The sequence below is a fragment of the Maylandia zebra genome, linkage group LG22, assembly GCF_041146795.1.
Source record: "Maylandia zebra isolate NMK-2024a linkage group LG22, Mzebra_GT3a, whole genome shotgun sequence".
NCBI classification, from domain to species: Eukaryota; Metazoa; Chordata; class Actinopteri; order Cichliformes; family Cichlidae; genus Maylandia; species Maylandia zebra.
Genome location: NC_135187.1, coordinates 14,774,553 through 14,796,954, shown reverse-complemented (window position 1 = coordinate 14,796,954; position 22,402 = coordinate 14,774,553). Strand labels below are relative to the sequence as shown.

General features: G+C 43.1%; 1 protein-coding gene across 6 annotated transcripts in view; it reads left to right on the top strand.

The window, feature by feature from the left end:
• Positions 1 to 22,402, top strand: part of akap9 (A kinase (PRKA) anchor protein 9) — a 65,584-nt gene that overhangs the window by 42,412 nt on the left and 770 nt on the right. For 2 of the 6 annotated variants that reach the window (XM_076879066.1, XM_076879063.1), the window contains 33 exons: positions 411 to 505; positions 2,133 to 2,250; positions 2,875 to 2,913; positions 3,693 to 3,925; positions 5,974 to 6,093; positions 8,532 to 8,552; positions 9,977 to 10,153; positions 10,602 to 10,706; positions 11,149 to 11,301; positions 11,767 to 11,853; positions 12,276 to 13,301; positions 13,729 to 13,863; positions 13,951 to 13,995; positions 14,114 to 14,254; positions 14,680 to 14,724; positions 14,821 to 15,810; positions 15,970 to 16,027; positions 16,871 to 16,986; positions 17,280 to 17,468; positions 17,698 to 17,865; positions 18,047 to 18,152; positions 18,236 to 18,431; positions 18,603 to 18,753; positions 18,850 to 19,194; positions 19,303 to 19,593; positions 19,696 to 19,928; positions 20,043 to 20,148; positions 20,337 to 20,531; positions 20,836 to 21,036; positions 21,219 to 21,451; positions 21,538 to 21,632; positions 21,717 to 21,864; positions 22,197 to 22,327. In XM_076879066.1, the coding sequence (XP_076735181.1) occupies positions 411 to 505; positions 2,133 to 2,250; positions 2,875 to 2,913; positions 3,693 to 3,925; positions 5,974 to 6,093; positions 8,532 to 8,552; positions 9,977 to 10,153; positions 10,602 to 10,706; positions 11,149 to 11,301; positions 11,767 to 11,853; positions 12,276 to 13,301; positions 13,729 to 13,863; positions 13,951 to 13,995; positions 14,114 to 14,254; positions 14,680 to 14,724; positions 14,821 to 15,810; positions 15,970 to 16,027; positions 16,871 to 16,986; positions 17,280 to 17,468; positions 17,698 to 17,865; positions 18,047 to 18,152; positions 18,236 to 18,431; positions 18,603 to 18,753; positions 18,850 to 19,194; positions 19,303 to 19,593; positions 19,696 to 19,928; positions 20,043 to 20,148; positions 20,337 to 20,531; positions 20,836 to 21,036; positions 21,219 to 21,451; positions 21,538 to 21,632; positions 21,717 to 21,864; positions 22,197 to 22,327 (6,492 nt within the window). The remainder of the gene's footprint in view (positions 1 to 410; positions 506 to 2,132; positions 2,251 to 2,874; positions 2,914 to 3,692; positions 3,926 to 5,973; positions 6,094 to 8,531; positions 8,553 to 9,976; positions 10,154 to 10,601; positions 10,707 to 11,148; positions 11,302 to 11,766; positions 11,854 to 12,275; positions 13,302 to 13,728; positions 13,864 to 13,950; positions 13,996 to 14,113; positions 14,255 to 14,679; positions 14,725 to 14,820; positions 15,811 to 15,969; positions 16,028 to 16,870; positions 16,987 to 17,279; positions 17,469 to 17,697; positions 17,866 to 18,046; positions 18,153 to 18,235; positions 18,432 to 18,602; positions 18,754 to 18,849; positions 19,195 to 19,302; positions 19,594 to 19,695; positions 19,929 to 20,042; positions 20,149 to 20,336; positions 20,532 to 20,835; positions 21,037 to 21,218; positions 21,452 to 21,537; positions 21,633 to 21,716; positions 21,865 to 22,196; positions 22,328 to 22,402) is intronic. The other 4 variants (XM_076879064.1, XM_024798346.2, XM_076879067.1 and 1 more) reach the window with 4 other exon arrangements.

Below are 22,402 nucleotides of genomic sequence, written 5' to 3'. Positions count from 1 at the left end.
TCCTTTTTTGCGTCTATGAAGTTGAATTGATTTCCTGGTGCATAATGCTTAGTGACCTGTAGATCATTTAGAGCATTTCATTGTGTTTTACAGCTCGGTCACATATTCATGTCGAGCAAAATGGGTCAGACATTCTCACTCGTGTTTTTGTGCCTCAGCGTGCACATATGCACATACAATGTGTTTTGTGTGTCGGTGTGCGTGCGTGCGTGTGTTGTTGGTAACCTGTAATTTTATTGCATCCTTCTTCTTAATGCTCATTCATCTGAATTGGTGCCAGTATTAAAACCCAAAGAAACTCCTTTAGAGTAGATCCGTCAATTCATCAGAGAGCAAAAAGCTGTGAATATGCATAAATAGCTCTTTCTGCAACCTTTATAACAGTTTTTGCTCACATTGTCCACTGTCAGGTCTGATTGATGGATACACGGGTGAACGGGCAGCGCTGGAGGAGCAGTTGCGTCACAAGGAAGAGCTCCAACTGAGTCTCGAGCAAGAGCTGCAGGTAAGGAGGAAAAATATTAATCCAATTACTAAGTACTTGACACCATGATTGTGTAATTCTGCCTCTGGCACATTAGTGGCTCAGATGTAAGCACAGTGACACGTGACGCAGAAGTTTGAATTCAGTTCAATTGTGGCCAAGTCATTTAATAGTACTGGTCTGCACTAGTGGCATATTCATGTTTTATGTTCAGGTTTCAGCCCCTGAAACTTGAGAGCGATGATAAACTAACTGTAAAAACTGATCCTCTTTGTGTGTTAAGTTAGCTTGTTTGTGTTTGTTAGTGCCATGGAGCCACAAAATGAAATGCATTAATGAGTGACATGTACTGTAGTTCATGCTGCGTCCACCACACTCCCAACAAAGTCAGGCTTTCCTGGAATTAGCTGGTTTTACAAAACCTAAAACTCGGTCACGACGGTGGTTATCAACTTTCTCTGTTAAGCGGGGATTTCTGCATCATGCTTTGTCTATACTCTCATAAAAAGAGGCGTTTTGTGTGTCACATGATTCTTCTGCACAAATTGATCCTATGAGTGCCACCTAGTCGAGTCACAGACATTATCTGATTAAAATGATGATAAAAAAAATCTGTAAAATGCAACACTGTTGCAAATAAAACATGAAATGAATGCTGCAGAAAATCGTTAATCTTGGGATTTAGTGCACAGAGCGGTGAAATAAACATTTCAATTCAAGCTCTGAAGCTTTAAACTTTTCACATTTAAGTATTAAAGGCTGCTGTCCTGTAGTCTAATGAAAGAGATGTGAAAATGTCTTTAGTTTGTCAGCAGATTAAAGTGAGATTAATTATTGATTGTTAGGTATTCTTTGTGTTTTTAGCAGCTGCAATTGTTGCAGTGTAACAGTGACTTATTAGCAAATCATAGTAACAGTGCCACTTGCAGTTTGTTCTGCTGTAACTTTGAAGCTGAGCTTGGTGATGTTAGTGAAAATGAGGCACTTGATTTTAAACTGAAACTCATAATCGTGATGTAACTAGCTAAAAAAGATATATAACTGTGTCATTTCCTTTTGTGTAAGTGAAAACTCCGACTTTAAGCTCGACACATTAATCCCGCTCTCGTAGTACAACCCTGTGTTGATGGAAACATGAGTGCAGCTGAAACAGATCATCTTGGGGTTACTCAGCATGTCTGTGAAGACTGATGATAGTTGTGGTGCAGACTTGAATAATACTTCACTCACTGTACACTAGTAATAATGGTCAATTTTGATTTCAATGTGTGTACCTTGTTTGCCAAGTCTGTTATTTATTTTATCCCTTTATTGCTGATGTGTGAAAGAACTTTTTTATCACCCCTGTGTTTATGCTGCTTCTGATTGTGTTTGTGTTGACCCAGGAAGATTACTTGTTACTGCTATAGTGACTAATATGTGCTCCAATTTAATTAAAAAACAAAGACTGATACAAAGACAGATTACAGCATCTGCATCACCCAGTATTTTTAGACAAATACAATAATGGTTATTTTAAAATAAAATTGTAAATTTACATCCTTGAAATGAATCGTTGTCCATTGAACTCCAAAAGTTATGATGAATGAGGCAAATGTAGAATATCAAACGTAAAAAACAGCCCCACATTTTTTGTGTTTTCTTGTAGGTCACTAGTACTCGACTTCATGAGTTGGAGCAGGAGAAGTTTCAGATGCAGGAAGAGCGCGAGCTGCTGTCACGGCAACAAGACGCAATGAAGGAGGACGCCGGGCCCCGTGAGCTTCGTACGTATCCCGGCGTTCCCTTAATGATGATAAAGGAAGTGTGTTTTTAAAATGACCCAAAGCAGCTGGAAATAAGTTAACATGGTCTGAACTTTAAACACCAGTTGGTCTGGAGGTCAAAAGGTTACTTGGTTATATTAAATCAATTTTTAATGAGCTGTAATTAGATAGTGAAAACAATGACAGGAACAGAGATCAAAGATCAACAAGTCAATAAAATGTTTATTTGTTGAATGTTTGATTAAAGCTCCTGAGGATTTCTTAAACTCTTGCTACTGTTTCACATCACACATTTTCAGGTATTTGCTGAAGAAACGTCAATGTTGATAACCGTATTAGCTAATTTTTTGCACTGTATTGTCAAAAAAAGGTGTGCCGTGAGTGTATTCTTTCATAAAAACAAAAAACGTAAGTATTCTGTATTTTAGAAATTAAACAGGGGCTCTTTGAGGAACCTTTCTTTTCACAGCGCACTTTCCACAGCCCTAACCTACTACTGTGGCACAGGCAGACGAGCACTGCCATCCTGTCTCCACCTATTTCCATTCTTTATCTCAAGAGTTTTCCTGTTCATTACAAAAACAAGAGCATGTTAAACTCCTGTGCTTTCTCATTCTTCTGTAGGCCTAGTTGAAGCTGCAATGGTTGCAGCACCTGAAGCAGGTGTGTCCACTTTGAGCATGGCTCAGTCGTGTCTATATGTTCTCTTATTTGTCTAGCTGAGTCACGCTGTTTTACATCTCTAACCTTCCAATCCAGCAACTCACCAGCACAGCTTGGAGCTTGCTTGCTATGGGCTCATAAACTCACTCAGTCCAATCACTAACCCGTGCTTCGGCTGTTCACTTTGATTGATTTTTGTCCTGGTTTGTCATTTTTAAATGTCAATGTTGGCACTCATGTTAGCATGATGAAATGGACGACATTTTTATGTAGGCATTGTTTCCTAATCGCCATTCATCTTTATAACTCTACATGGAGTACTTTCCCCCTGCCTGTAAATGCTTATTGGGCATGGATATTGCATTGTCTGGACTGTCCATGTGTTAGACCTGTCATTTGTACTTTTTCACCCTGTTACTTTTGCACTAATCTTCTGGGTTTTGGTACTGGGTGAACCGGTGTGGGTTGTTCACTGGTGGCAGCAGAAGGGCAAAGATGGGGGATCATGTTTGGTGACATGTTTGGAAGTGGATTGAAATGTTGGAAGAGTCTGATTCTAGCCTTTAATTCAGTTGTAAAGGTGACCACAGTGTAGAAAATTAAGACTGGGTTGTTCATTAGATTGTTAGTAGATTATTTTGGTACAAAGCAAGCAGCATTTAATTCACTCCCAAGGCTCTCAGACTTCAGACTCTTCATCTCAACTTCCTTCCATCACCAAAATCAAACCTGAACCAGCGATCATTAGATCCTAACTTTCCGTCCTTCCTTCGTCGCAGACCTGCTGGAGGAGACGGAGAAGCTGATGAAAGAGAAGGTGGAGGTGCAGAGGCAGGCAGAGAAGGAGAACTCTGACCTCCTGAAACAGGTGAAGCTGCTGGAGGTGGAGCTGGAGGAGCAGGTCAACAGGGTGATGGAGCTGGAGAGCACTCGAACGACAGAGAGCGGGGACCTCCGACAGCAGATCCAGGCCCTGGAGAAACAGCTGGAGAAGAACAGGAAGTTTCTGGATGTAAGTGACGATGAGAAAAACCTCTAACCTCGTGTATCGTTTAATCGTGTATGTCATTGTTTCTAAAACAAAACAAAGCAAAAAAATTTCCAGCTTCTTAAAAGTGAACCTATGAGCCTGTGTGAACCACTTCTCTTTCTAGAGTAGGGGTCAGAATTTAGTAAAACTTACACACGTTGCCTACAACCAAGTGGTGTCAAGGTATTATTTGCAGTTTTACAGGACCTTTTCCATTTTCACAAGAATCAACACTCCTCCTGGTCAGATTTTAGTGTAACAGGATGAAATTGTCCTGGTTATGACCGTTTGTGAGCGCCATGACTTCTCAGTGGATTTTAACTCATTAGTTTGTGCAGTGCACCCAAACAATGACAACCAGACTACACATTACAATAACCTGTGATGTATCATAACCAGATAATCTACTGCAGTACATCACAGATGTTCTGGTTATGTAACATTTAACTAAATATATGTTGTTTCTGGACTTTTACTCACACAAATTAATCATTTTGAATATTTTAAATTTACCATGGCGTTATTTTACTACTTTTGGGGGCATAACAGACAAAAGAGCTCTATAAAATCCCCATCAGGGGATCAAATGCCCCCAGATTCCCCATCAGCATAGGAGTTTAAGAATTCAGGATTTTTCCTATAAATTGTCACTTGTCTATAGGTGACAGCTGACATTTAGCAGCACATTCATAGTCAAAATTTACATTTTTACAAAAGTAACCCATATTTTAGACACCTGTTCGTCAAATCATTTAAATGTTTCTGAATAGAGACTCATTTTTAATTCCAGGTGAAACACAGGAAGCAGCTGTAAAGATTAAAGCTTCCTGGTGAAAGTAATGCATGACTTTTCAGCTGCACGCCACACTAGATGGTTTAAAATCCAGCCTTAATGTTCTCATGATATTTTTGGCTGAGCGCTTATCATCTCTGATGATAATGAGTTGTGTTCCCATCACAACAATTGGGCCACTTGGCTGGGATTGAAATGTGGACCGAATGCAAATTCTTTCTATTCTGTGCTGCTGACGTTGGGTATTTAATAATCACGTGTTTGCAAAAAAAAATCATTTTCTGTTTTTTGGCAACCAGTAGCGTTTTTTTCTTCTTCTTTATTTTCTGTAAAAATGTTCTGGTGATTTTATTCTCATTTAAATCTTTTACTGGAATTAAGTTTTTCCATGTTGCTGTTGTTCCTACATCGTCAAAATAATGCTGGTCCAGGATCAACATTGCAAATGACCAATGACAGTGTCTAAGGAGCTTGGAAAGAACGATGACCTGGATGACTGAGAACCTTCACAGACATAGCCTTCATTTAGCATTAGCCAAGAAGTTTGCTAACACTTTCAAAAACTATCACTAACAAACCAACACGAGTAACCTAAATTTAACTAGCAACAGTATTGCTGTTATACTGTATAAATTAATAAAGAAATGCTTACTATTTGTTCCAGAAGAGAGTTTTATATAAACAAAAGCATCTTTTCTCTCGTCCCCGTACGTTGCAAAGCTGTGACATCACAACAGTGTCACTGGTCATTTGCAATGTTGTTTCTACACAATCATGATGTTGGTGCCATATATCTAAACTCAGACATTAATATGAAACATTCTTTCTGAAAGTGAACAAAGACACATCAGTGCTGTGTTTCAGTGCTTACCTTGCACACAAATTTAGCAAAATCCGTGGCAATTGTGGGCTGCCAACTACAGCGAGAACGTGTTGGACTTAAATGTGATAAACTCCTGATAGAAGATTATTAACAACAAGCAGTATGTGATTCAGAGTTAAACTCATCAAACTAGGCCACCAGCTGGCACCTTCCTTCAGCTCACACTTGTGTAATGCAGGACTGACGAGACAATAAAATCTTTAAAACATTTTTAACAAGTGGAAACGATAGAGGAAGCAAATAACACATTAAATACTTGTACTCACAAGTATCAGTGTAATGTGGTGTTGATCAGTATTGGTCTCCGTCTTCATTATTTGTTGATCTTTCTTTCATCTGTATTTTGGCATTTAGGAGCAAGCTGTAGACCGAGAACATGAGAGGGATTTCTTCCAGCAGGAGATCCAGAAACTGGAGCAACAACTGAAGAACCCACAGAAGCTTCAGGCCAGCTCTGAGCAAAGAAACCAAGAGGTAACAGGAGAAAGCTGCGCTTTCTGCCAGAGGACCAGGCTGCAAAAGAGACCTGTGGTTTTTTTCCTAGCATAACACTGTTGTTGCACGGAGTCCAAGAGCAGAACAATGGAGCTGATAGAATTACCTGCCTGGCTTCGAAACTGACGCTAAAGACAAATGAATTACAGCAGTACTTTGTGTTTTGTAAGATGCGTAATCGGTAGGTTTCATTTCCGTCAGTCAGTCATGACGATGTAAAACTGAAGCTGTTGGAGGTTTTGGCTTAAACGCTTAACATTAACCTGTAGAGTCAGTTAGGCCTCTCTCAGACAGGCCTGCAGACCAGTTGGCAACCCGCTGGAAACCACTAGTGACTAGTTTATTCCCAGACTGGTTAGCAAGTGGTTGCTGGGGTAAAATGAGTCTGAAAGAGGATGCTGTCACTAGCAGGGTTCTGCGCTTGTCTGTATTCTGCATGGAAGGCGCTGACGTGTCTGCCAACACTTGCTAACTGCTCATGGAGAAATACTGAAACTTCAAAAGTGCAGCTGATCGTCCGCCTGCTAAGTAGAAGTAAAAAACAACACGTCAAAAGGTCCAGTTTTGCATTTTTCCCTAGCAACCTATGGTTGCCAGGGGCCATCACTGACCGATTTCTAGGTTGCATGACTGAGGCTTTACATCGTGTGACACTGAACCTGAGTGATTTGCTTAGCTCCAGCAACTTAAAGGCTAAATTCAAATGTCTATGCTAATCTACTTTCTTATAGTAACAGTGACCCTTACAGCTACCTGTTGCGTTAAGGTCAGTCATAAACCCTCACCTCGGTTCTGCTGGTTATTTTATTTTTTTAGCTTTATTGTATCATGGTAGTGCTCCCATCAGTCGTACTTTAAGACTCAAAAGTTGCCCATATCCAGGGAAAACGCTCTGCTGTGACGCCGCTCGCCCAGCACCAAACATCAGGCAGAGTTGGCAACAAACCTGAGAACAGTGAGCAACTGTTTGCTGACATATGTGCTATATAACCTTTAAAGGATATGCAGTAAGTCGGTGTTTCATTTACAGCAGCGGTCCCCAACCTTTTTTGCGCCACGGACCGGTTTATACCCGACGATATTTTCACGGACCAGCCTTTAAGGTGTTGCGGATAAATACAACAAAATAAAACTAGTACCAGTACCGAAAAAAATACGATTTATTCATAACTCACTTGAAAAGACCCAGGAAAACCGAGTTAACGATAACAAAATAACGCTGAAAACCGATAAAAACCCTGAAAACTATACATTTCACACCTGAGCCTCAACTCTCGCGGCCCGGTACCAAACGACTCACAGACCGGTACCAGTCCGAGGCCTGGGGTTGGGGACCGCTGATTTACAGTCAGATCCACTGCCCCCAAGTTGCCAAAAATGGTCATTAAATTTTCAGAACACAGACCAACTCAGACTATGTCCACACAATGGAAAGTCTGGCACAGCATAATTTTTGGTGTTTCCTTTTATAGATTATTTTCCCAGATTAAAGTTGTATTTTGCATAACTTTGTGCATTTGGCCGTGTCTTTGTTGTTTAATCAATTTTTGTCATAAAATCTACTTGAGTATGGGAGGTATTGAATAGTAAAAAGCATTAAACAGCCTCCTTGTCAGCAGAAAATAGATTCAGCAGATTGTTTCGTGCAACTCACCACACTTTTTAATATCCAGCCATCATCTGACCTCCAGCTCACTGCTGGCAAGGAGAAATGTCATTTGGATCAACACTGTTGTCAGGACGGGGCAGACATTAGAATCAGTAATTAATGCCTCAAACCAGTCGACTGAGTTATCACACTCCTCAGACTACTTTGCCAGTAACAGTTTACAGTCCTGTTTCCTATGAAAGAACTTGTTTCTTCTAAAAACTCAAAGAAATAACACTGAGCTAACTTTCCATTAGAAAATGTAGAAGAATGGATTTAGGGACAGATCTGTCGGTTTCTTCTTTTGTGTCTCGTGCAAGCTTCTCATACTTCATATGTTTTGACCTGAATAACCAGCTATGATCAGAGTAACCAGTTTTCCTAATTAATGACTGCTGCTTTCTCATTACCCAGCATATACAGTTTGAATTTGAAAGTTTACATACACTTATGGATGTAACAGCTGGTCTCTCTCTGTTCTTTTTAAATTTAAACTTTTGTATAAAATTGTTATTTTATTTTTAACTCTTAAAGATGCCTCATGTGCAATCACTCATCCATGAGGAGTGTGTGTAAACTTTACATCAGAGCTGTAGCTCAGGTTTCGGTTGCTCCTCACCCCAAACATGGCCTGCTTACATTATCTTCATAGACAGCTGTAGCATTTTTATCACTAAGTGCTTCTCTTCCTCTGCCTTCCTTTTGCCCTTGAACTCTCCACCCTGTGGCCCTTTACGCTTCTGCCTCCTCTGTCCCGTGGCTATTGCAGGTGGATGGAGTAACCGTTAAGGTATTGCTTTTAGCTACATGTAAAACAAAGTTATCCCAGAGAGCAGTTAGTGCATTTTAGTAACCTCGCCCAACCCTGTAGCAGTTCATCGCCTGTCTTATCCCCCCCCCCCCCCCCCCCCTTTTCTTCCAGTTTGAGCTTCCTCTACTGTATGTGTCAGAAACCTTTCACTGCTCCACTGTCTTGTCTCTCAATCTGATATCCCACATGCACACTGTATAAAAAAGATGTACGTAGCTTTCAGTGCAAACAGTCAGAGATATAGCTGTGGCTATGTCTCTTTAGTAAATTTGCCTCTTAAAAGTTTTCTTTTAAAAATATATTTTTTGCTGTTGTAGCCTTTATTGACAATCATTTAATCTAAAATCAGAGCAGAGAAAAGGCACAGAAAACTCAAACCTGGGCTTCTACTGTAGCCCTACGCCATAATGGGTGGCCTGCTCAACCTGGTGAGCTATTAAATATCATCTTCAAGCTTCACAAAGTACCTTTAATTACATGTTGAATAATTTTAGGGAAAAAATTATCAGCTGCTCTCTTGCAAAGTTGTTCCAAGAATATAAAGCAAGAAATTTGCCCAGAAATCAGATTTGTTTTTCCCTCTTCTACTCATGAGCCACAAGAGACAGTGAGGCTCATTCTTGGCCCTTGTGATGTGCCTATTCTAGGGTCTAGTCATATAAATATTTAATGAAGGGAAGTCTATGAGAAGATGTGCTTGATCTGTTGAGTTTTGCTTCGATTTGGTTAGGATCTGTTTTTGTGGCATGCAGTGCTTAATTCTGCAAGGCCTGACCTATGAAATGATTGCCAGAAAACTCCAGTTTAGTTTATCTTAAACAGAAATGTATACAGAGGTTAGGGTTAAAATTATATAGATAGATTAAATCACACAGATTCTGTAGAGGTTTCCAAAACTCATCAAATACAACACGCTTGTCGTTACAGGCTTAAAAATGCCTTTTGAAAGTTGCTCAGTCTGTAATGGAAGTGACTGATTATTGTCTTTATTCAGCTAGAAAGGGAGAGCATTAATCTTCTCAGGTTTATCTCTTTCTAATGAAGATGTGTAGGTTTCCCAGTGCGTAGTTCATCCTAACTGACTGTTCCTCCCGTTGATGCCTCTTCCCCCTCTTCATTGATCTGCTGATGTTCTCCCATCTCACAGGTGGATCTCTTACCTGCCAGCTATCTTCTTGGTTTGTTCCCCCCACCCTCCCTCAGTAAAATCTCTATCTACCCTCTCTCTCTGTCCCTGCACCTCTTCTCGCTCCCGGCCCCCTCCTTTCTCAGGTGGATCAGCTGACCTCCCAGCTAGCTGTTCATGCACCAGCTATGCTGTAGCGAGTGGCTTCTGAGAGCAAATCTCACTAACTGATCCCCCCCCTTCTCCTCCTCCTCTCTCTCTCTTTTCTCACTACCAGGTGGACCGGCTGACCTCCCAGCTGAAGGAGAAGGCGGATTGGTGCAGTGAGCTGCTTCTCAGCTCGGAGCAGCTGCGTCGTGAGGTGGGAGAGCGCGACGAAGAGATTGACAAGCTGGAGAGCCGCATCCGTGAGCTGGAGCAGGCCCTGCTGGCCAGCGCTGAGTCTCTGGAGAAGGTTAGGAGGGAGAGGGAGAAGAAGGGTTCAAAACAGAGGCAGCAGCAGAGGAAAAAGCAGTCAGAACAATAGCTGTGGAGCGTGGCAGAGCGAGTGTGTGTGAGAGAAGAGAGAGCATGCAGATGAGGTGACAGCTAGAAGAGGAATGGGAGGAGGGCTGGGACGCTCCGAGAGCGAGAACAATGTGTGGGTGGGTCTACTTCAGCCGCCTACATTGAGATACGACTAGCAGCTGTCAAGTTTGCCCCCCAGTGTTCGTGGATGGCGGCTGCTCAGTTCACAAATTGCAGTGCAGGTTGCGTTACACACGATAACAGTACAGACAGCATGCAATAAGTCATTACAACAGTTCATTTAAAGAGGTTTCCCTTCATTTTCTTCTGCACACATTGCAAAAAAAACTGCTGAGCTAAACAGTTTTTTTGATGTGTGTCGTTTTCTGTCGCAGGTTGAACAAAAGAAGCAGCATGCATCCATCACAGAGACAAGACAGCCCACACTGGAAGCTCAGCTACAGACGGAGAGAGAAGCTCTGGAGCGGAAAGAGAAGGAGGTAGTGGAGAAATCGCCTTTTTTAAGGTTTTATCAGTTTTCAGTATATAAAATCAGATATTTGATGGGGAACACTTTCCTAGAGTCAGTTGCATTAAAAATAGACTTAATTCATTTATTAGTCCTGATAGTCCCACAAATGTGCTGTGTTCATTTTTACTATGTCACAATATATTTATGTTCAGGGTTATTTGGTTGTGACGTTCAAAAAGGAAAAACTAGACAGAAGAACTATTCTGGACAGAAACATTTGCCATTTTCAGTCATACTGTGGAGTCTAGCGCTACGTATCTGTCAATCACTTTCATTGATTCACGTGCATCTTGTGCATAAACATTTAGTAGCTAACAATGAGCTGAACCAGTCTTTCAGTCCTGAGCAGTGAGATCCATACCTTGCACTGTGTCCTGGTGTTCTCCTCTGAAGATGATTTATCTCCTTAGATCCACAATCTGGAGGAGCAGCTGGAGCAGTTCAGAGAGGAGCTGGAGAACAAGAGCGAGGAGGTGCAGCAGCTTCACATGCAGCTGGAGATCCAGAGGAAGGAGATAAGCAGCCAGCAGCAGTACCTGGAAACAAGGGAGAGCATGCTCCAGGTAAACGGGCACCCAGCCCCCATACATCATCGAACAATGTTTTTACATCTGAGTTTATGCAAACTTTTAAGACGAAGCACTGCTTACTGGTGACATCATAAAAGGTTTATCACTGACGAGTGTGACGTGTGTGGCATCAGTAGATAAGCTTATATGTAACGTTTAGCTCACAGCTGTTAATAGTTCCAAAAATCCTTTTTATGCTTTTAATAGAACAATATTCAAAATCTCTAAATAAAACCAATATTTCTGCTCACTAAACTTTTCTTTTATATAAACTTTTTAAATACTTGCTCTCTGTTGCTTATATAATTTTGCACATTTTTAGGCTTTTCCATCACCTCTTATTTTGCTGTGCAGGACTCACTTATTCTTCTTTTCTTAGTCAGTAAATTTTCATCAATCCTCCAAAAACACTTTTTTTTCCCCTAATAGCCATCACATTATAATCTCTGACTTTTAAAGGTGATGGAGGAGAAGGACAATGAAATAGCACTTCTTAATGAACAGATCACTAAGCTTCAACACATGGAAACAACCTCTGACAACAAGGTAATGCAAAATGCGTATGTGAAATAGAAACGGAGTCTATTTCAAGTACGCATATCTCCGTGGAAGTGCATCGGTGTGTTTGGTCTCTTCTCCCCCCTCTGTCTACTTTTATTTTAGTTGGCTCCATTTTGCTATGTTTTTTGTGTGTGTTTGCTTGTTTTGTCCCAGTAAGTAGTTCCACTCCACCATCATTTGTTGTGAGGTGGTCATTTGCTCGTGTGAGGTGGCTTTTTAAACCTCTGAGTCTCTGTTAAGTGCCTACAATCTGATCAAGGCCCGAAAATCAAAATGGCAATGAAAACTTGAAGTAGCTCTAAGCACACCAGGGGCTCAGATGTTTAATGAAATAGCGGCATAGCCATGGGATCCTCAAATCTATTTATTTGTTAATGGGGTCATAACATCTGGATTTTACTCTTTAGGAAATGGATGAGAGGGATGAGCTGATAAAAGACTTGGAGTCTCAGGTGGAGTGCCTTCGGAGTGAACAAGAGCGTCTGAAGAGGAAGAACGAGGAGGAGCTCGACCAACTGAATGAGGTCATAGAAAAACTTCAGCAGGAACTGGCCAATATCGAGCAAAAGCAGCCTACAGAGGAAGAGGAGGACACCAAGGCAGAGTCAGAGGGTGATGCTTGCGGGCCGAGTAAAGACGAGTTTGATAAAATGAAGCAGAGAATGGACTTGGCCACAAAAGAGCTCGAGGCACTGAAAAAAGAGCACAGCAAGCTGCTGGAGACCTATCTTCGCTTGAAAGAGAGTGCAGAAGCCTTGGCTGAAACGGAAAACCTGGAGAGCTCAGAGGGCGAGCTCGAGGAAGCTCTCAGGGAGAAAACTGCAGGGCTGGTTGTCTTACAGGCTCAAGTACAAGCTCTGGAGGAGAGTGCCTCATCCAGAGTGGAAGAGCTGGGCGTTCGAATTGAGGAGCTCGAAGGCTTGGTCAGTGAAAAAGACTCAGAGATAAGCCACTGTCGCTTCCTTCTGGAGCAGTCTCAAAGTCATGCAGAGGATCTCCAGAAGAAGATGTTGAACCTGGAGGAGCATCTAAGGGAAAAAGTGGCTGCAGCGTTGGTGAGCCAGGCCACTCTGGAGGCCTTCCAGCAGCAGTCAGTGGAAACGAGACAGGAGCAGGACCCACAGAAACCTCCAGAGCCACACGTTGAACCACAAAGCTATGAATTTGGTGATTTTGGCATCCCCCAAATGGATGTCAGCAGATTGTGTCAACAAACACAAGTGCCCACCGGGAAGGTGGTTCGTCTGACGCAGAAGCTTCGGGAGCTGGAGGTCGGACTAAGCGGGATGCAGAAAGACCAGGAGCTGCAGAAGCAGCTGCTTTCCAGCTCTGAGGAGGAGGTGCTCGAGTATGAAAGGAGGCTGACTGTGCTTGTAGATCTGCTCAGTCAGATGAAGGCAGGGACACTCCAGAGGACATCGTTGGCTGTGGAGGTGAGTACCATATATCATCTGCTCTAATCTATGTAAATGTTTCGTTATATTAATAAATAAATGGAAAATGCCCGGCAGGATTTCTGAAGCCAGCTCGCTCAGCTTCCAAAATGTGTTTATCTGTACAGTTAAAGTTATCTGGAATAATTCCTAAATACAGAGTGATAAAGTCATTAGATATTACCGATATTTTATTCCAAAAGTTCAAATAGAGGCACAAAACAATCACAAAATTGTGAATTTCTTTGTCCGTGAGTGAAAATCATACACCGTGAGCCCTAACTGCATAATGGATTCTGCATTATATGACTTCCCTGCACTGTAATTATTGATTAAAACAACAAAAATGCAAATGTAGTCCCTGTGATAAAGTCTCACATTGCGAATTGATCTAATAAGTCTGATGATTTGTGACCTTTTTTCACAGGCCTCCTCTGATGACCAGCAGAATGTGTCGCAGCTTCTTCAGCAGTTACAGGAGGTCAGAGATGAGACTTCAGCCACCAAAGAGCAGATGGAGAGCTACAAGGAGAGCTGCAGCAGACTTCAGGATGACCTCTGTGTATGTGCTTTTAAACGGCTTCTCTGGGTTAATTCATACTGAATGTCAAAGTGTTTTCTAGTGTGTGACAAAAGCTTTTCTCTCTAGGAAAAAACTGTAACGATAGAGAGGCTTCAGGAGCAGCTCCAAAAGGTAGGAAGAAAGAATTTTGATCCTTTCATGTTTACATTTTCCACAGCATAAAACAGTAATTTACTAAGAAACAACCATGCTTAGAGAAAAATTCAGAACTTCAACCTCGTTCTTTTAGACATCAGTTGGTGAGAGCGAAGAGATGAAGGTGTCGGAGCTTAAACGCCAACTAACAGAGGCTCAAAGTGAGGCAGCGACCACCAAAGAAGAGCTGAACAGCTGCAAGGAGAGCTTGGAGAAACTGCAAGAGCTGCTGCAGGTACAGAGCTTAGAAATCATGCTTTGTTGTAGCTGCTGAGTTCAGGGAAAACTGCCCAAACTGCACTGCTGCAGAATGATATTTCTTCATATCATAAAAACATATTATCACAGTACACACTTTTCTAGCTTGTGCTGCTCCTATGTATGCATAAAGATCAGGTTTATACTGTGGGACATAAACCTATTTGATATTCACAAACGCACAATAGCACTATTGTGTGTCATTCAATGCAAATGTACAAACGAGAGCCACTTGGATATCTCTCTCTATATTTTTTACATTGATTAATCAAACAGGATATAGATTTTTAATTTATAGGTGTTTGGGTGGGTTGTGTGACCTTTAGACGGAGCTAAATTTGCTGTTTCTACCCTGTTTTCAGTCTTTCTGCAAAGCTAAGCTAAATAATTTTTTTTATTCAGGAGCGGGAAATGACCATTGCTCACCTCAAGGGAGAACTTTTCCAAGTAAGGCGGAAATGTTTTGTCTCAGTTGTAATGTCCAGTATTATCAGCATCAGCATAAATCTATAGTGTTTGAACACCTGTCCAATCATCTTCCAGGTAAAAGCAGACGAAGACAGGGACAGGTGGTCAGAGCTCACCCAGGAGCTCGAGAAGGTCAAAAACAATGCGGCTTCCACCAAAGAAGAACTCAAGAGTTACATGGAGCGTAATGAGAAACTTCAAGAGGAACTTCAAGTGAGTGAAGGTTCTGTTTCTAAACTCAAGGAGGAGCTGCAGGAGGTGAGAAAGGACATGGATACCATCAAAGAAGAACTCAACAGTTACATGGAGCATAATGAGAAACTTCAAGAGGAACTTCAAGTGAGTGAAGGTTCTGTTTCTAAACTCAAGGAGGAGCTTCAGGAGGTGAGAAAGAGCATGGATACCACCAAAGAAGAACTCAACAGTTACAAGCGGCACAATGAGAACCTTCATAAGGAACTTCACACCCGTGAAATCTCAATTTCTAAGCTCCAAGGGGAGCTCCAGGAGGTACAAACAGTCTTGATGAAGACAGCAGAGTCTGGTCCTCCGTCCCCTTCTCCCTCTTCCTCTCCTTCTCCATCTCCCTCTTCTCCTCAGCCTATTTCCTCTACCACCACCTCCTCCTCCTCCACCACACAGCCCAAAAGGAAAGGAAGCAAACAGCCAGCTGGTAAAGGAAGCAGCACCAAAGACAAAGCATCTCTCTCCAGAAAAAACTCCACCCCTTCTAGCCAATCCTCCAACAAATCTTCCAGCCAACTGTTGAGCAGCAACTCAGAGCAGCAACATGCGACTGTAACAGACTCGTTCACGCAGACCGAACCTCTTCAGATGTCTGATCTTAGCCAAGAAAACAAATCTGCCACCAAAGAGGAGATGGAGGAAGTGATCGGAGAATACGAGGAGAAGATCGTACAGATGCAGGAGCTCCATGCAGCAGAAATCCTCGATATGGAGGCTCGGCACATTTCAGAGAGCGAGAACCTCCGCAGGGACACGCAGGCGCTGGAGGACGAATGCAAAGCTCTGAAGGCCGTCATAGAAAAACTGCGGTCTGCTGAGGTGAGGAAACGAGATGTTTTAGATGTCTGTTTGTTTGGATCCTTAGCTTGTTCTACATTTTTATCAGTGTAGTTTGATGCTTTTAAATGGCTTTCTTCTTTCTGCTTATCATAACACAGAAAGTCTGTGATTTTAATCTTTTTTTTTCATCCTCTCTAGGCTCCTACATCAAGACAAGACCGCCCTGCGTCTCAGTTCAAAGATGGCTACACCAGCGGTAAGTTTTAAGTGTTTTAAACAAAACTAGAGTAAATCGTTTTTCATTTCTCTTGTAGGAAAGTTGGTTTCTTAAGAGTGTATCTGTCAGTTTAATGTGAGGCTACAACCTGCTTAGCATGAATACTGAAAGCAGAGAGGCTGGAATTTTGTTTATCCTCAAGAGCTCTCTGAACCAAACCTTGGAGTGGATCTGTTATAATAATTTAATTGAAACAAACCTCACTAGGGTAGCTCTGTATGATCCACAGTATAAAATAAACGACACATATCTTAACTGAGCTTTGCTGGAGCCCTTCTGTTCATCCTGTCTGAACTTTTTTGCTCCTCTTCGTTCGAGCCAGCTTGCCTGTTATTGGCTGCACCTTTCAAACTGAAGGTTTGAACAGCATGTGGATGGGCCTTATCAATGATAGTTACAAAAAATGTCTAAAAACAGTCGTTTAAAGCCTGACATTTGATTCATAGGGATTACTTGCATATACTCTCGTTACCTGGTTTGAGTCCGGGAGGAGAGACAAATCCAGCCTCAGGGGGTCAATGTACTCCTAGTGTCAGTTTCAAGCCAGGATAAATGGGTAATGGGTTGCATCGAGAAGTCTCTATCCAAATTAAAACATGTTTCTCTGTGTCTAGAGACCCCCTTTGGCAAAAGGGAGCAGCTAAAAGTACTCTAACTTCAATTTATTAAAGTTTGGTCATATTTGTAACAGTATACAGAAATCGACTTTTCTTTTTTTACTTTGAGTGCCAAAAAGAGCTCATTTATCCTTAATTTTAGCTTGTTTAGCATTTGTTTTCTTTGTTGCGCTTCACTTTTGTGATTGTTTTTGTCATCATGCAGACAGCAGCTCAGACTACAGCCAGAGGACAGGATATGACCTCCCGAGCCTGCAACAGGAGTTCAGGACGACTCCAGAGGGAGCCAGGAGAGATGAACCACTGCCAGACCGGATCAAGGTACAGCTTTCACTTACTAATGAACCATGAGTGATGTCATAAAACTACAGGTACTGTGTAGTATGTTTCCCACCATGTGAAATGTATATAACAAAATCCAGAAGGTAATTGTTTTCATCTGGAGGCGGCGTTTTTATCACTCATCCAAGTGACTGAAAATGCGGCCTCCAGATGAACTTTCCCGAATGTCCTTGCCTGTATTTGTGAGCATGCAAAAATTTGAGCAATATTTTGTTTTCTATTCTTCAGAAACGTTGTAAAAGTTACACTTTTTCTGCATTGCTTGTCTCTAGACGTTGCTCCGTGAAGTGCACCAAGAAGGCATGCAGGTTCTTTCTCTGTCAGAGCTCCCACTTTCTGAAAGCGAGCCAGGCGACCGGTTCAACGTCCAGGGCTGGGTGAAGGAGCGAGACGCCCTGCTGGATACTATAGAGTCCCTAAAAAACTTCATCAGCCAGATGCAGACACACAGAGAATCACAGGTAAAGAAACCTCACCGCAAAACACTACAGCAGCCTAAAGAGTCAAAACCATTAAAGTTTAAAGCACCAGGGGGGTTTTGAAGATCCCGCTGTCGTCTGTTTGTCACATCAAAGTCAGTCAAGGGGCTTTACGGCATTGGCATCCTCTTCAAAATAACAACAACTGCCCTAAAATATAAGAAAGCCCTCTTCTGAATTTGCCTGAATTTGTGTGTTTGATTCACTGCAGATGTCCGGCAGTGTAGACTGGCGTGGAGAGCTCCTGGATGCAGTTCGGCAGGTGTTTATAAAGGAGCGCAACGTGCTGAAGAATGCCCTCTACAGCCAGCTGGACCTGCTGGACACCAGTGACGCCATCATTCACCTGAATCAGCTGGAGCGGAGACTGGCTGAGCAGGTCTGTAAAGAGTTCACCATAATGACTTCAAAAACTGTTGTAAATGTTCATCAGCTGCAAGAAAAAGATTGTAGAATTTTGTTAGCCTGAGTATAAGCTGCTCGTTAATTTGTTATAGTTTGGGTCTCTGTAGATAGTTATTTGAACCTATCATATGGCTGTTTGTGTGTCTCAAATACAGGACGCCCAGCACAGAGAGGCGATGGGTTCACTCCGCACTGCAGAAAGGTCCAGTCTCATCTCTGAGATTCATCAGCTCCGTGGCCAACTAGAGCAACTCCACCAAGGTGATCCCAGTTCAGAGTTCATTTTGCTGAAAATAAGTCTTTTTGTATTTTATATCTGTTAAACGTCTGCCTTCGTCCTTCAGGTGCCCGGTCTGCTGTCTCATTGGCTGGTGAAGGTAGCATAAAGGAGCAGAGGGAACGAGTTGGAGCTGATGGAGCCGGGGGGGCTGACAGGCTTCTAGTGGAGGAGCTAAAGGGTGAACTGTCTCAGACTAAACTGGAGCTGGAGACAACCCTCAAAGCTCAACACAAACACCTCAAAGAGCTGGACACACTCAGGTTAGACCAGACATTAAAGTAACAAGCAACGCTGGAAAACGCAGAAAACATATTAAATGTTTAAGATAAAAATCACAGTTTTGGATATATTTGCATAATAAGTAAAGAGTTTAAAAAGATTTTATTTAAAAGTGGTACAGTGAAAATGTAGCCTTAAAATGATGTCAACAGGGCGGAGGTATCCCAGAAAGCCGCAGAGGTGGATGCACTAAATGATGAGCTGACAGAGGAGAGGAAGAAGAGCAGAGATCTTCAATGGGCCATGGAGAAGGAGAAGTGTCAAACTGGGAGGACCGAGGAGAGCAGACGAGAAGAGCTGGAGGTAAGATGGCAGGAGCATTCAAGCGTGACGTCAAAGTTTTTTCCCAAAGTTTGAGTATTTTTGAGAAGAAATTGTGTTTTTTAAATTTCCCACTAGGATCTTCAGCTTTCTCTGGAGGAGCAGAAGAACCACGTAGCACAGCTGAAACTGACTGTGGAGCAGGAGCGACAGGCCTCCTCTCAGCTCTCCCATCAAGCTGAAGAGGAGCGTCTCAGCCTCCACAGGCGCCTGCAGGAGCTCCAGGTCCAGCTTGAAACAGAGCGAGCTAAGGCCCAAGAGATGAGCACTGCTCTGGGGAGAGAGAGAGATCTGCGGACTGGCGTTTCCTCTGATGGTGGTCACCTCCATGAGGAGCAGGTTCAGAAGGATGGGAGAAGCTCTGAAGAGGGAGGAGGTCTTCTGGAAAGACTGCAAAGGGAGCTGGACGACAAGCACGCACAGGTTCGATGCTACAGTTGCTTTAACTGTCTAATGACACCAGACTTCAAGGCCTTTTATCAGTGGCTAGGATCTGACTGTATCATGATTAAACATGGTTTCCCTCTCCAGGTGGTGGATCTACTCAGTCAGGTTGAGGCCCAGAAGCTTGAGGTGGTACGAAAAGAGGAGGAGCTGACGCTGGTGAGTCAGAGATCCAGAAGAGACCAAGAGGCACTGCTAGAGGCTCAGGCCAAGCTGGAGAGGCTGGAGGCAGAAATGGCAAAGGTCCAGGAGCAGCTGAGAAGAGAGCTGGAGAACAGACAGAGTCTGGAAGAAGAGAATGAGAGACTGGAAGGAAGACTGAACCAGTTAGGAGAGCAGAGGGAGGGGATGGGACCTGTGGAGGCTGATGGCCGGAGTGTGAGTGGCACAGATTTTACTTTAAAAAGACTTTTAGTAACATTTATTGTTTCTGATCATGTTATCAGGAGCATTGAAGCTCTGTTGTTTTTATCTTAACAGCAGGCTGTGTGGCACAGTGACTCCACGGACCGCACCAAAGACTGGGTGCTCCAGCAAAAGAGCGGAAACCTCCACACAGAAAGCTCCAGCGCGTCCCCTCACAAAGAGGTCTCTTCAACAGGCCACAGCAGTGGGCCGCATCATGGCCCGTGGCGCACGGTGGACAGGATTGTGAGCAAACTCCAAGTCATCTCCTCAAAGGTCCGCAGCATGCCGAGCAAAACCACTGGCAGGTAAACAAAACTGCTGTTTACTTTTTTCTTTTATATTTATTTCAGAAACTGTGCAGCACAATCACACCACACAGACCTCCTCTGTAACAGCTTTACTGCATTTCTTCTGTTCAGGCTTACTGCAGAGGTGGACAGTGAGGAGTTGTCCTGGGTCCAGTCCAGTCTCGATGAGGTCATCACCCTGCTGCAGCAGTCCCCTGGTCTACCCTCCGTCCCTGAGGTCAGCACACGGTCTCATTTTTGTTTTCCCTTCTACGCCGCATATTTCTGGATAAATAAAGTGTGAAAAGGAGAAACACCCACTCACTGCTAGTCTCCAGCCAGAATCAGCTGTTCGCATCTGCGTTTACTAAACAACATCTGCTGAGCTTTACACGTGGTTGTGACTGCTTGTCTTGTTTCCCTCAGAGTGCGTCCCTGCTGGCAGGAGGCTCCTCCAGCTCCTCCAACACGCTGACTGAGCGGCTGCTGAGGCAGAACGCTGAGCTGACAGGTTTCGTCAGCCGTCTGACCGAAGAGAAGAATGATCTGAGGAACCACACGCTCCGCTTGGAAGAAGAACTGCGACGCTATCGGCAGGTTGGACTGGGGTCAGGCGACAGTGTGAGTACACCACAGAAAAACCTGCTGATTCTGAGATGGAGCACAATACTACAGTGCTATTTTTTCTGTAACAGTCGCGTGACCGTCCTGGTTGGTCTAAAAACTTAATATTACATACACATGACATGTGGTAGAGACAAATACCACAAAGATAATGACCAAGGTATTTTTATAATCCTATGTTTCCTTCATAATGCCATTCAGAACTTAAGTAAACGTTCAAACTGGCTCGCATAATGATACATATTATTGTTTCCACCGTCTGTCATTTGCCTCTGACTAAAGAGTGTTTTATCTTCTGCAGTCCAGCAGACGAGGAGCATCAAAGATGGACTCTGCAGGGTTGCTGCTTTCTCAGGAGCGGGAAGCTTGGGCTCGAGAGAAGATCCGTCTGGAGAAAGCTTTGCATTTAGCTCAGTCTCAGGTGGCTAGACTCAGGGGAGAGATCAGGTCCGAGAACCTGCGAGAGATTACCGGGCCTGATGCCGACAATGCTGCCCTCAAGGTCAGCAGATCACTGCTCATAAACTGCTTTGTATCTGAGTAATGAGTTAATTGTACTAACCCAAAGAAACGATGCAGAAGCATCGCCTAAATGCTGGAGTTCAGTGTTAAAAGACATTTGATGGCCTCTGAAGTTAAACTGCTGTCTTCTCTTCTCCCTTCATCTCTTTTTTTAACTTCCAGAGGATGTATGGGAAGTACCTGAGGTCAGAAAGCTTCCGTAAAGCACTGATCTACCAGAAGAAGTACCTGCTGTTACTGCTGGGTGGTTTCCAGGAGTGTGAGGAGGCCACGTTATCACTCCTGACCAGGATGGGCGGTCGGCCGTCGCTCTCCAGCCTGGAGTCCCTCAGTCAGCGGTGCAGGGGTGCGATGCGCTTCCGCTCTATCGCCAGAGTCTCTATCGCCCTCTCCAGGTGGGATCTGAAGCTTTGGGGTTTTTTTAAAAGGTTTTTTTTTTTGTTAGTTTTTTGTCTAAAACCAATTATATTTGTTCATCTAGAATGCGTTTTCTCGTGAAGCGATGGCACAGGGCGACGGGAATGAGCTCCACGGCCTCCTGTGCTGTTAGTAAGAACGGAACAGGACAGATCTTAGGTAACCAAAGCATATAGCAGCTTGTAACCTCTCTATATTGTCATTTACATGTGATACTCATAATGTTTTCTTAATTTCCGGCAGGTACAGAGGCGAGGGATTCCCCTTATCTTCACCCAGGTGGTCCGGAGATGTACAGAGATAGAGGAAGCGGCGGGGGAGGAATGTCTAGCAGCAGGGGGAGAAGTGGGCGGGAATCCCCTCGATTGGCTGTCTCCTCCACACATCACAGGTACAACTATCAATCAGGATGCTAACAATATTTATTATTAAACGGTTTTCCTTTTTTAATGTTTCCAGTCTACTTCTTATTTTATCTCCTGATTAAAGGAAAGAAAATACCAAAATTATTGAGAATAAAGCTTCAAACTTAGTCTGAGTAATTAAAATAATGAAACTGATTTGTAAAGTTATGATGAAGGATCACTTTGGACATCAGTTGTTTAGGCTAATGTATACTCATGAGTACTGTAGAGTAAACTGATTTTTTTTCTTTTCTCTTTTGCATTAATGTGGAGTTCAGATCCTTTCCGACTTTCTTAAATCTGTGTTTCTAACGTGCAGGTTTCACATGTCTGGAGACCACGGACCGCTCACCTGTTCCCACTTGCAGAACTACGACCCCGACCGAGCGCTCACCGACTACATCTCCAGGCTGGAGGCCCTGCAGAGGAGGCTGGGCAGCGTGACATCAGGTAACACGAGCAGCCCAGCTCACATGCATTACGTGTGATCGAGTTACAGCTTTCTTCGTCATCTCAAATTCTATT